Below are 13,912 nucleotides of genomic sequence, written 5' to 3'. Positions count from 1 at the left end.
GGCTAGGCCCGTGAGCCATGGTCGCTGAGCCTGCGCGTCCAGAGCCTGAGCTCCGCAACGGGAGAGGCCACAACAGTGAGAGGCCCGCGTACCGCAAAAAAAAAAAAAAAAAAAAGTCCCTTTTGCCATGTAAGGTAACATTCATAAGTTACAGGGATTAGGATGTGGATACCTTTGGGGCGGGGCACTATTCAACCTCCAACACCAGTGACCCTGACCAAGTCAGCATCCCAGGCAGAGCGATGAACACGGGCAGGGGCAGGGGGGCATGGCCCGTGTCATTTGGGCAGCTGCAGACATTTCATAAGGTGGAAGTATAAGTTTCAAGACAGGCATGTCAAGAGATCAAGCTGTACAGAGATGCAGCGGAGCCAGTTCATTCAGGCATTGTGTTTGGAGCTTGAATTATCATTGTGATGTATCACCCTATTTGCTCATGAATGTCTGAGGCCCCTGTCTGGGTCATTGTCTTCTTGATGCCACCGCAGCTCTGGTCAGTGACTGACACAGGACAGGAGCTCCGCATGTGTGCGTGGCACCCACAAATGCCAGCTGTGCCCTGCTGTGACACCGTGGTGGGTGAGCAGAGAACTAGAGGCACCAGAGGCCACCTGGCATGCTCCTGGGCATTGTCTTTGTGGCAGCATGACTGGCCTTCTTGAGCTCACTGGCAAGGGTGTTTCCTGAGCCAGCAGTGTGTGTGGGCACACGTTGGGGAAGGCTTTTTGGAGAGCTTACATAATAAAGACTGGCAAAGTGATCATTGTTGAAGCTGGAAGATGGGTACATGAGGGGTCATTATGATCTTCTCTCTACTGAATATTTCCATAATATAAAGCTTTACAAAGGTTATATGAGCAGAGGCGAGGTGTGCAGAGCAGCCTAGAAAGTACAACCAGCCCCCAAATGGGAGAGATGTCCGAGGTAGTAATTGGGACCAGGGTTAAAAAGGATGAAGGTGATAAAAAGTTAATGTCTGCACCTTGCACCCATCAGAATGGCCATCATCAGGAAGTCTACGCATAATAAATGCTGGAGAGGATGTGGAGAAAAGGGAACCCTTCACATTGTTGGTGGGAATGTAAACTGGTACAGCCGTTATGGAGAACAGTATGGAGGTTCCTTAAAAAACGAAAAATAGATTTACCGTATGACCCTGCAATCCCACTCCTAGGCATATATCTGGAAAAGAAGAAAACTCTAATTCTAAAAGACACATGCACTCCAATGTTCACAGCAGCACTATTTACAATAACCAAGACATGGAAGCAACCTAAATGTCCACTGACAGATGAATGGGTAAAGAAGATGTGGTACGTATGTACAATGGAATATTACTCAGCCCTTTAAAAGGACGAAGTAATGCCATTCGCAGCAATATGGATGGACCTAGAGATTATCATACTAAGTGAAGTCAGACAGAGAAAGACAAATATTTGTGGAGTCTAAAAAATGATACAAATGAACTTATTTACAAAACAGAAATAGACTCACAGACATAGAAAACAAACTTATGGTTACCAAACAGGAAAGGGGGGGGGATGGATAAATTGGGAACTTGGGTTTAACAGATAACAGATACACACTACTATATATAAAATAGATAAACAAGGACCTACTGTATAGCACAGGGAACTATATTCAATATCTTGTAAAAAGTTCATGTCTGTCACTTAATGAAAGAACATCTATGTAAATCCTTCATAAACTAAACCTTTGCGTACCCAGAAGGAACTTTTCCTCAGTTATTCATACAAACATTATTTCCTCAGGAATTAGGCTAGTTTTTCAATCTTTTGGGTGATACATGAGATGAATGTCCTTCCCATCCAGGAACCTCAAAGCCCCCTAAAGGAATTCCTCTCAACGCAGCTTCCCTCTCACGCCCTCAGTCTAAGCTGTGTTGGTTTTCTCCCCTCTGCCCCTGGTCCCCAGACGCTGAAGGATGCCAGCGACAATGCACGCAAGGACTTCCACCGCGAGGCTGAGCTGCTGACCAACCTCCAGCACGAACACATCGTCAAGTTCTATGGCGTCTGCGTGGAGGGTGACCCACTCATCATGGTCTTTGAGTACATGAAGCACGGGGACCTCAACAAGTTCCTCAGGTATGGGGGGCACCGGGGGCCACGTGGGAGGTGGGCTCCAGACAGCCTGGGAGTGAGGAGAGGGGCTTCCTGGGAAGGACCAAGGGGCCCTTGGACCTTTCTCTGGAACAGCCTGTCCTGGTGACATCATCAATGCCTACTACAGAGAAAGAACCTGAGGCCACTGCATTGCTCCTTTTCCTGAATCAACAAACTCTACATAATGTGATACTAATGATTCCACTCCGTTTCACCTGTGTTTACTGAGCGTTGCTTCATTAAATGGTACATGACATGTGCACTTGAGATGGGCCTTAGGCTCTGTAGGAGTTTGCCAGGTGGATAAGGGAAGAATGTTATTGGGGCGAAGGGAACAGCAAGAGTTCAGGCACCCAGGTGTCACAGGGAAAGGTCTGGTCTGGTGAGAGTGGAGAGTCTGGAGATGCCAAACAACACAAGAAACCAGGGCAAGGGGAGGTGGAAAAGGGGGTAGGAGGGGTCATGGCTGGAAAGGTGAGCATTTGGACTTTACTCTGAGGACAGAAAGAAGAACCAGGAAGTCAGTCGGTCAGAGGATCGAGTGCAAAGAACAGAATCAAAAGAGCAAAACATCTAGGAGGAAGGAGGTAAAACGACATTGGACAGAACCATTGAAGACTGAGGATTGGGGCCCTTACTGAGTCCCAGAGGTCAGAAAAAGATGGTCAGCTTCGACACGAGAGGTTTTGTGACCAGCGGGGAAAACTGGAAGGCAGCAAAGCGAGGAAAGAGAAAATGTCGAGGATAAAAGGGAGTCGTTGGGTTGTTAAATAGCGTTGTAACTTGGATTTCTAGCATGGGCCTAATTGGGTTTTGGTTCAGCAGTGGGTTCTCAGGAAGTCCCTTCCTTGGGGTGATGGGTGCGGGGGCCCGCGAGGGGCCTCGGGATAGAGCAAGTGAGAGACGGTTTCGAGTGTGCATAACCGGGGGTGGGGTGCGCGGGTGGGCGGCGCTGCTTTGAAACAGTGAGGACAAGGGTGCAAAGTAAAAGGGATCGCAGGGCAGCGTCTCTCGAGGAGATAGTAATGATCCGGGCAGCATGCTCAGCTGGAGTTGAATCTCAGCTCTGGCATTTACTAGCTGAATGACCTTGGGCAAGTCTCTTAGCTGTTGTGATGATAATATTGAGCCAGCAGGGTAGGCAGGAGGGCTGAATTAGAATAAATAGAAAGCTCTAGCATAGGAGCAAGTAGGAAGTTTTCAACAAGCAGAAGCTTGAATTCTGCTAGTAGTGATTTCTAGTTACACACCAGCTGAGAGAAATCAAAAGGAGAGCTGAGTTTGATGAGAGAGACAGAGGAAGCTGGTGGTCACCCTGCCGGAGCCCATAGTGAGTGTTCTCATCCTGTATCTACCAGGGGAGAGAAGAAATGTGCTGATCCAGACCCTCCTTGGTGAAGGAGAACAAGCGATGCTTTCATTTGCATTAAGCAGAGGCACGATGGAAGCCGCACATTTATGATCTCGAACAAGGGAAAGAGTAAGAGGTCCCAGTAGTGAGGGCTGCGAGACCCGGGTTCTCCCTCCTACTCAGCATCAGATGCTTGGGTCCCTTGGGTGGGTCCCCAGCCACAGCACCTCAGCCACCAGAACTCTCAGGTGGGTCTGAGTTAGATACTCTTAAAGTCACATCTGGCTCTAGCACACTGTTTTCTTTAAAATATAACTAATCTTTGAAAGATTAGTATAATTTAGGAGAAATAAGAAAGATGTTCCTCACTGGCCTCAGTTTCCTCACCTGTAAAATGGGTGTGATAACACCCATTTCAAGACCTAGTGTCAGGACTCTTGTGATGGCAGGTAATCAATAGATGTTGTCCCCACAACCCTTCTTCTCTGACACATTTTCCTCTTTATTTTGGCTGAGGCATCCGTAATCCCGGGGAAGTGATGCCTTTTGCGTTACAGCAGCACCTAGACTGCTCTGTCCTCCTCTAGCTTCTACGGGCACTGAAGAGAGCTTTCCACAGAAATCGGCACCAGTAGCTTCATGCAGCCCCTGGAAGGTTCAGGAACTGTACAGTTTAAGGAATAAGTCAATTGCTGAGACAACAGTGGAAGGGTAAGAGAGTACTGCTGTGTTTAGAAATGTCATCCCATGGTTTGTACAATCTGGATCATTTTGACCATCCCTAGCCTCGTGAATACATGTGCACGGGTGATAGGGGAGAGGATGATGGGAGCTTTTGCACATTATCTTGACAGATCTAATGGGAAAGGAAGAAAAGAAGCTGAATTTGGTTGAGGTCTGCTGCTTATAGAGCTAATTTCCTTTGTTCCCATGTTTTAGGATATGTCCCTAACTTAAAATGGTACTTTCCAAAAACTGTAGCATAATAAATTCAAATGTACTCACCTGGATGCAATTAAATGCCTCTGTGAGCTCAGACTCTATGTGTGTGTGTGTGTGTGTGTGTGTGTGTGTGTGTGTGTTGATTCTTTCAGTTCCATCCCTTGCTCTCCTTCCTGCCTTCCAGAAGGAGCAGGCACCTAATTCTCCCTTGGCAGCTTGCACAGGGCATGGAACTGCTGAAAACCTCCTGTGCTCCATTTCAGAATCTGCTGAACTCTGGGAACAAGAGCTTTTCCATGCCAAGAATCAGGTTCTCAGGTCCAAGGATGTGCTGTGAACTAGTCTGTCCTCTCCTTCTGGAAGGGAACCCAGCCCTTACACTGCCATGAATGTGTCCCCAAATGTCATTGGAACTGCCCTATAAAGACAGCTGTCTACAATTACCCTCCCACCCTTTTTATTCATCCAAAAGCCATACATTGAGAACCAACATGACCAGGCCCTATGCTAGGTTGACTGGGAGATGAGCAGTCAAACATTGTCCTTGCTTTCAAGGAGATGACAATGTTTCCCCTTAGAATTCTCCTGAATTCCCTTCCAATGAGGGGAAGATAGAGACAGCTTTTTTTTTTCCAAGAAATAACAGCTATTTATCAGGAATTCCCTGGTGGTCCAGTAGTTAGGTAGGATTCAGCACTTTCACTGCCGGGGCCAGGTTTGATCCCTGGTCAGGGAACTAAGGTCCTGCAAGCTGCGTGGCAAGCTATTTATTTATTGAGCCTTTCTAAGCATTGTAAATGCTTTGAATGTATCAACATAGTAAGCTATTATTACCATCATTCCCATATTACAGTTGAAGAAAGTGAGTCAAGCAGTTAGTAAGTGACAGAGTTGAGATTCAAACCCATAGCCAGGGCTGCAAAACCCATAGTCTTAACCATGTCAGTACTTCCTCTTGAAGGCCATTAAAAGACCAGAAGGAAAGCAGTGTCCTGTAGAATTCTGGAGCCAGAGGAGTGTGGCTAAGTGCTGCCGTCCCCCTCATTGGGAGGCAACAGGCCCAACAAGGCAGGGTGGGCAGCCTCCCTCGTCAGAATCCCGCTGAACCTACTACCTGCTCCCCGAGCCAGGGCACCGGTGGTGCTTTCCCCTCTTACGGTGTGTTCTCCTGGAAGAGGTGAAATACGTTTTTATTTCCAAGAGCTGAGGGGTAACCTGTGGAGTGAAGCAAAGTGAAGCAAAGCAACATTGTTTATACTCCTCTTAACTTTTTTAGAAGACTTGCCTGCCCTTTTTTTACAGCAGGACTTTCTGCCCAAGCAAAGCATTCAAAGGCTTCTTCTATTAAAATGAGCCTTGTTCAAATACCCAGAAGCAAGCAGGAGCAACGGCTGGTTAAAAATGCAGGAGCCTGCCCCAACCCACAGGGAAGGAGGTGGAGTGCAGAGGGCCCTGGAGGGCACCAGCTCTCCGGTGCCGCAGAGTGGAAAGCTGGCAGATGGGGGCTTTGCACAGAGGTGGCCTTTTGTGCTTGGCCTCTAACGTTTCCTCTTTCCTGGAGTCTTTGCAATAGACAGATTCTTAGAGGAGTCTGGATTTCTGGAGCTGAAATAAGGCTGTGAAAAATCAACAATTTATTTCACTCTTTGAACTAAATCTATGAAGATTTCATCCTGGCTTATATTCTCTGGGTGTTTCAGGATTTCCCATAATTTATGTGCATCCCTAGGTCCTTTTCCTGGTGTCTCCTATGATGAGTGAAAACACTGTCACTTTCCCCTGCCCCTTCAGTGCTAGGAAGGGTTGGGCTTCAGCGACCTTTAGTGAGGTGGGCGGGGCCGACCCTGAGAGCCCCATCACAGGCCAACCACAAAAAGAAATGCACGGATGGTGACTTGTGTTTTCGTATCACCATCCATTTCTTTTTTTAAAGAAAACTTTGTTTGCAAAGCCTTTCTCTCCAGCTTTCCAATGAAAGTCTACAAAGCACCATACAAGCAGAGTCTCAAGTGTCCCCTGTCAGTGTCAGATTATTAGGAAGGTGTAGTCAGTGTCTCCACTTTACAGAATGAGGAAACAGGCCCAGAGACGTTCTGTAGCCTACCTGAGCTCACAGCTAGCATGTTAGAAGGAGACCACATTCAGTTCTGATAACCCAGAGCCTTGGCCGCTGCAGTGTAAGACTTCTTACTCCAGAGGGAGATTCTGAGCTGGAGAGAGCCCGAAGCTTTTCCCGTATTCTCCTCCGTGTGACCATTGGCAGTCGGGGCTGTAGTTTGAATGGAGGTGAAATAAATGTGTCAGGACTTGCCTTGTACAGAAACAGGAATGGCTAAATCCAGATATTCAGAGATAAAAGGAACCTAAATGATCACCCAACATAATACCCCTATGGATTTTTGCCTAATGGAGAAATTACAGACTGGACAAATTAAAAGTCTTCCCCAGATCATGGGGCTGGACACCGCGAGGACTGGGAAACTCCTCACCTCCTTGTCCAGTGCTTGTTCTCTGAAAATGCAAGAATGACTGATCTGGTGACAGCATGTTTTGGGAACCACTGTGGCTGGAGCCATGACGGGAGGGTCTATGGGGCTGGTGGGTTGGAGGCGGGGCAAAACGAGCTGGATGTTCTTGGGTAATTCTGGCTCTCTTATTTTCAAATGCTCATATAGCTCTGGACCCCCATAGGTGGGGTCACCCACTTTAAATTCTAACATTTAGAATCCTCTATGTTTGTTTTAAGTGCTTCCAACTGTCCTGAAGGAGATCTCCTCCCTTGTTTCCCTTTGGGAGACAGAAGACCTTTGACTCCCGCCCTGGCACGTCCAGCAGCAAAGGACACATTTACTCCTTGCCCTGCAGCACCCCTCCGGCCCTCAGGGGCAGTGGCTCCAGTCAGCTCAGCAGGGTTCCGGGGTGGGGAATGCGGAAAGGGGGGTGGGAGCGGTTCATGATAGCGTCCTAAGACCGGGACCCTCCCCTCCCTGAAGCACATGCCAGTGTTAAGATGCCTTAAGTCGGGCTTCCCTGGTGGCGCAGTGGTTGAGAGTCCGCCTGTCGACGCAGGGGACACGGGTTCGTGCCCCGGTCCGGGAAGATCCCACATGCCGTGGAGCGGCTGGGCCCGTGAGCCATGGCCACTGAGCCTGCGCGTCCGGAGCCTGTGCTCCGCAACGGGAGAGGCCACAGCAGTGAGAGGCCCGCATACCGCAAAAAAAAAAAAAAAAAAAAAAAGGTGCCTTAAGTTGTCACATAGCTGGGAAAAGCCTGGGTGTGTATGACAGAAGATAAAGAAGGTATAAGACACCGTACTTCACAGCTCCCCCCTGGCCCCGCCATAGTGTGGGGAATAAGACTTGCCCCAGTAAAAGAATAAATGTGTTGTGATTCAAAAGGCTCTCCTATGTGGTGCCCAGGACATGTGTTGAGCTGGAGGTCAGGGCTAGGGGTGGGCCGAAGGAGATGGTATTTTTCACTGGGAATGAATGTCCGGGATGAGGATGCCCTGGGATTCTGCTGAGTTGGGCTTGGGGAGAACATGGGCAGCTTGAAGCCATGTTGGGCCACAGGGCAGGTGGAATAGGGGAGAGCAGAGCTGCACTCTGGAGGGAGTGAGGGCCCTCTGCTGCAGCATGTGGCTGGGAGGACAGAGCTGGAGCTCCTGCTAGGGTGCAGTGACCCCTCACTCCAGGAGAGCCAAACTCTTCCCCCAGTGTTTTATTTTGATTTGGGTTTTTTTGTTTGCTTGTTTTTTGCCTCGTCCACCCACTGCTTTTCAGGGTCTTGGGATCTAGCCAGTGCCTGATCCCAGCATAGTTCCAGAACCCTAAAATGTGAACCTGTCTGTGTGTCGAGGGGGGCACTGTTCAGGCCCACCTGGCCCTGGAAATGCTAGACTTTCTGGGAAATAAAGCCTAGGTGCTCTAGAGGCTTTAGAGGTAAAACTGTGGGTGAAGCATCCTTCCCTCCTCTTTCGCTAAGTCAGGCAGCATCTTTCCACACCCGCAGCTGATGTGGGGCAAAGGGCCCCTCAAGGCAAAGAGCTGAGGCTCCAGCAAGGCCTTCTGTGTTCTCCCCAGGGCGCACGGACCTGATGCCGTGCTGATGGCCGAGGGCAACCCGCCGACGGAGCTGACGCAGTCACAGATGCTGCACATCGCCCAGCAGATCGCTGCGGGCATGGTCTACCTGGCGTCCCAGCACTTCGTGCACCGAGACCTGGCCACCCGAAACTGCCTGGTGGGCGAAAACCTCTTGGTGAAAATCGGGGACTTCGGCATGTCCCGGGACGTGTACAGCACTGACTACTACAGGGTGAGTGGCTGTACCGAAAAAGAGACCCCAGGGCCATCCTCCCCTGGGGCCCCCTCGTTGTATTAGTTTGCTAGGGCTGCCACAACAGAATACCACAGGCTAAGCGGCTTACACAACAGAAATTGATTTTCTCACAGGCTAGAAGTCCAAGATCAAGGTGACGGCAGTGTTGGTTTCTTCTAAGGCTTCTCTCCTCGACTTATAGACAGTGCCTTCTCACTATGTACACCCTCACATGGCCTTTTCTCTGTGCACGGGCATCCCTGGGGTCTCTCTGTGTGTCTAACTTTCCTCTTCTTATAAGGACACCAGTCAGACTGGATTAGAGCCCACCCTAACGGCCTCATTTTAGCTTAATCACCTCCTTAAAGGCCCTATCTCCAAATACAGCTGTGTTCTGGGATTCTAGGAGCTAAGCCTCCTACATATAATTTTGGGGGAGACACAGCTCAGCCCACAACACCATCCTGCTCTTTCCATGGCTCTCCAGAGCTGTGTGTGAGATCTCCAAGAGGAAAGTTCTCAACATGAGAGTTCTGCCAGGGGAACCCTTGGAAAAATTCCAGGAGGCCATGAGGTTAAAGGATTTTGAGGTTTGGATTTGATTCTGTGAAACTATGCCAGGAGCCTTTGCTTGAGGCTTGATCTAAGGTGAACTGGTTCACATAAATGAAAGTACACTAAGACCCTGGAAGTTCCTACTCAGAACCATCTTGGCTGAAAGTGGATTGGCTGGTGGCCATCTTGGTAAGAGGTTCTGTCCTACCGAGTCTGCCTGGGGTTCCACCATTTGAAACACTAACAGCTAGAGTTATAGACAATAATTCAAATCCACTGATTACCTGGAGTTGGCATCCTTGGTATGTTAGATTTGTTAACTGACATCTCAGAACTTGGGTATGAAAGAAAAGGTTTATTTCTGGAAACCGGGAAGTCATGATATTGAAGATTTGGGTTGTGCTCTACCACCTCAAACCACCAATTTTGTTTTCTTGTTGTTTTGCTTGATTTTTAAAGGGAGAGGGATGTAGGAAGAAAAAGAAATAAATGTTCTAGAAATATATTACCTAAGAGGATAAAACTCAGAACTCCACTAACTTTTATACTAGGTTAGGGCTGGTGAAGAAAATGCCTGTGCTCACCTTTGCTCTGCCCTTTATGATTTATGCTTGAGGAGGAGCCTTCTCAGTTTGTCTCCTGCACTCCTCCCTGCAGCCTCCCTCACCTCCAGTGCCTCTGCCCTTTAGCCGTGCTGACTTTCCTACAATTAGTCTAAGACAATGAATCCATTGCCTTGCTGCGTATTCTTCTATAGATTGATATGTGGGGTTTCTTCCTTTGTCACCTTGATGAGCACTGTCCACGTTTTATACAGCAAGAAAGGATGGAGACCAAATCGTAAAGGATTTTCTTGGGTGTATTTGCAGGAAACATGGGCAGTCTTAACTTCAGGTGTTCAAAACAGAGTTGCAAAGCACCTGTCCTGAGTCTAGCAATGACTGACCAGTTTATTCCAGATAGCTAAAACATGGCGGGAGGTTACCTGCCAATGGATGCATCTTCTCCGTTAGCTCTGCTCCCTTGGCAGGAAGTGGGGATAGGGGCGTTTCCCGGTCTCAGGAGACAAAGGAACACATGAGTTCTTCCTTAAGTGCTGATCTTGATGAGCATCCGAGGAAGAAACATGTGGCCCAAGCAATAGCTCTCCCTTTCACAGTAAGTTAATAAAGGTTTCAGAGTGCCTGGCACAAAATAAGTGCTCGATAAATATTTTCAGCCTTATCATTATCCAAATCGATAAAGTTATGCTTCATTCTCAAAACCGGGACTGAACTAAGTAGAACTCAGTGTCCTTTTCTACAATCTCTAGAAAAATAATTCAGAGGAAGAAGACTGAAAAGCTCAATGATATGAAGATAAATTACCCAATCAGAAAATAGACAAAGGGTTTAAGTTTCTTTTGGTGTCCCCAGAGAAAATGTACAAATGGCCAATAAGTACATAAAATGATGCTCAACATCATTAGTCATTAGGGAAATGTAAATCAAAACCACAGTGAGGTACCATTTCACATCCACTTGGCAAAACAGACAATAAGAAGTGTTAACGGGGATGTGGAGAAATTGGAACCCTTATAAAGTGCTGGCGGGAATGTAAAATGGTGCAGCTGTTTTGGAAATAGTTTGGCAGTTCTTCAAAATGTTCAACACAGAGTCACCATATAATCCAGCAATTCTACCCCTAGGTATATACCCAAGAGAATTGAAATCATATGTTCACACACACACACACACACACGCACACAAACTTGTACACAAACGAAATAGCGGTATTATTCATTGTAGCTCAAAAGTGGAAACAATTTCAGTGTCCATTAACTGGTGAACAGATAAAATGTGGTCATCCATATGATGGGCTATTATTCATTAATTAAAAGGAATGAAGTACTTATTCATGCTACAATGTGGATGAACCTTGAAAACACTATGGTGAGTGCAGAAAGCCAAGCGCAAAAGGTCACATTCTACATGCTTCCATTTATATGGAATGTCCAGAATAGGCAAATCCATACAGACAGAAAATAGATTAGTGGTTGCCAGGAGCTGAGGGGCAATGGGGAACGAGGAGTGACTGGATATGGAGTTTCTTTTGGGGATGATGAAAATGTTCTAGAATTCTATAGTGTGATGACTGTTTAGTGTATGTGTAAATATACTTAAAACCATTGAATGTATACTTTAAAAGGGTAAATATTATGGTATATGAATTGTATCTCAATAAAAAAGCCTAAAAAATACTAACAAAACAGTGACCATCGTTATAGACATGAGAAGTTAGCCTTGGTCATTTATGCATTATAAAAACACTGTCATTTGTCATCTACCATATATTCTGATTTGTTGAAAAGAAAATCCTCCACTTAAGTGACATTTTCCTGAAGTATTTCCTTCTGAACTGATTGGAGGAAACAATGATTCCCAGTTCCTTTATTTATTAAATGGTCTTCATGGAACTATCCCAGTCATTAAGAAATGTTCTTCAGATGCCGCATTGATTTAATCCCCCCACCATGGTCATTACTCAGTGGCATCTGCAGGGTTTGTATGTTTGCTTGGTTGTTTGTTGTTCCCATTGAGAAGGAGGAGAAGAAAGCAGCCTTTTGTTGGCCTCTATGATAGGTGGGCCTGGGTGGGAGACGGTAGGAAAGTGGATGATGGGTGTAAGAACCTGACAATTTGATGGTAGCTTAGGACAACTAAGAAATTATGCATTCTATTTTGCCTTCTCTAAAATTTCAAAATGGTGGTACACTTTTTGGTTCCATGAAAGTATTTATTGTCATAGAACTCATTTGTAGAATATTATTGCTTATTTAAATATCAAAAGTCTGTCAGTAGAGTCCATTCTCTTGAGTTTGTCAAATCGACAAGTAGAAGCTGGTGCTCTGTTTCTGCCGGTGAGTTGAGTACATCATGCAGTGGCTATTTCCCAGGACACTCTTGCTTTCACATGAGTTACCCACCTGTTGGATCATCCATAAGCTTAGCATTGAGCCTGTCCCCATCATAGTGTCTCTTCATCTTCTCTGCCACGTCAGCTGGGGAATGTGTTCTCCTTACAGCTCTGGTTTCTCATTTGTGGGCACATTTTCTTCATTGCTTTGTTCCTAGCTTCTCCAAAAGCCTGCACACTCCAAGGTGGGGAGCTGCTGTGGCCAATGTGGGCCGTCATCACCAGTGTTAAGTATCCTTCCTGCCACAGTAATGAAGGAGGATTTTTGAGTTCACCAAGGCTATCTTATATGGAAGGATGGCGATTGGGCCTAGAGTCAACTGGATTATTAAGGAGTAACATGTCCCTCATCTTTAAGCAAGAACCGGTCCCAATGGCAGCCTGAGCCTCTGTTCATGTGGCTTGTGAGCAGCCTTGCAGGGTGGCCCCAGCTCTGTGCGATCCATGGCAGGAGGGGCGGGTGGCAGCTGTTTCTCCATCATGGGGGAGCTGGCAGCACCAGGAAACGGCTGCCTCGAGGCTTCCACCCTGTTGCAGCTGAGCTAATTATATCTTCCCAAAGAAGGAAGAAATCGGAACACTACATTTGCATTGAAACCAGCCTGATATGGCAGGTCCAAAATTACTCTAGCATTTATGTTCTCTGAATTATTTTAATTAGCAGCTCTGCAGTACCAGTCTTTCATTTCATTTTTATTCCTTCCCTCCACTGGCAAAGCCTGGCATTTAGGAAGCATCTGAACCAGATTCCTGTCAGAGACCTAGGATCTCACTCTACTTGGTCATTACTATGCCACAGTGTATCCACTGAATTTTTTTAATGTGCACTTTGGTATTTTCCACAATTTGGCTTCAACATGCATTTAAAATGAATGTGACCGTTGGCGAGTAGAGGAGCCCCAAACATCTGAAATCCTCGCTTTTAAGTCTTTTACCCCTTTGGGCTTTAGTTTTATGGTGGCAGGGGGTAAGAAATCCTATCCTTTAATCCATCTTTCACTTAAGAAGTAAAGAGAAGGATGCAGAATTGGCAAATTGATTAATGGTGGAGATTAAAAGAAGCAAATAAATATAGCTTGGCTAAGCAAGGCCATGGTCAGAATCCTAAAGTGTTAAAATGATATAAACAAGTCTAGAAATCATCTTCAAGTGCTCAATACAGTTTATGAACAGCAGAGAGAAAAGACGATGGTTTTTCTTAAAATAAGCTGATGTAACGTGTAGGAAAAGAACTGTTTTGAACTTCAGTACGTTGTCCCTTAATCTGCCCACCCTGAAGGAAGAGGGGTAATAAACTGGAAAATAAAGTCCTGAACCATAGAGGAGAGAAGAAGGCTTAGGTAATTTAAGAACTGGACAAGCACATAGGAAATAATCAAGGATGAACTTTCATACCTTGGTCTTTGAAAAAATGTGTTTATTTTAAAAGAAATATTTGTATGTAATGTGAACATTTCTAGATAGGTAGGTAGGTGGACAGATGGATGGATGGATGGATGGATAGATAGATAGATAGATAGATAGATAGATAGATAGACAGATAGATAGATCTCAGCTCATTCCACAGATGTTTTTAGTGTGTTGTGTAAAATGTCCAGGTCATTCCCTCTATGAGGACCAGCATGGCATCTACCAATTCCAGATCCACCTCCTCCCTGACTTT

General features: G+C 46.3%; 1 protein-coding gene across 1 annotated transcript in view; it reads left to right on the top strand.

Annotated features, from left to right (window-relative positions):
• The window catches only part of NTRK2 (neurotrophic receptor tyrosine kinase 2), a 399,796-nt gene that overhangs the window by 316,268 nt on the left and 69,616 nt on the right, over positions 1–13,912 (top strand). Inside the window, exons 18-19 of the mRNA XM_029203241.1 lie at positions 1,936–2,108; positions 8,502–8,736. Coding sequence (XP_029059074.1) covers positions 1,936–2,108; positions 8,502–8,736 — 408 coding nt within the window. The remainder of the gene's footprint in view (positions 1–1,935; positions 2,109–8,501; positions 8,737–13,912) is intronic.

The sequence above is a fragment of the Monodon monoceros genome, unplaced genomic scaffold, assembly GCF_005190385.1.
Source record: "Monodon monoceros isolate NGI ecotype Baffin Bay Population unplaced genomic scaffold, NGI_Narwhal_1 Super_Scaffold_5, whole genome shotgun sequence".
NCBI classification, from domain to species: domain Eukaryota; kingdom Metazoa; phylum Chordata; class Mammalia; order Artiodactyla; family Monodontidae; genus Monodon; species Monodon monoceros.
Note: the sequence above shows the minus strand (reverse complement) of the source record. Positions and strands in the feature narration are given on the sequence as shown.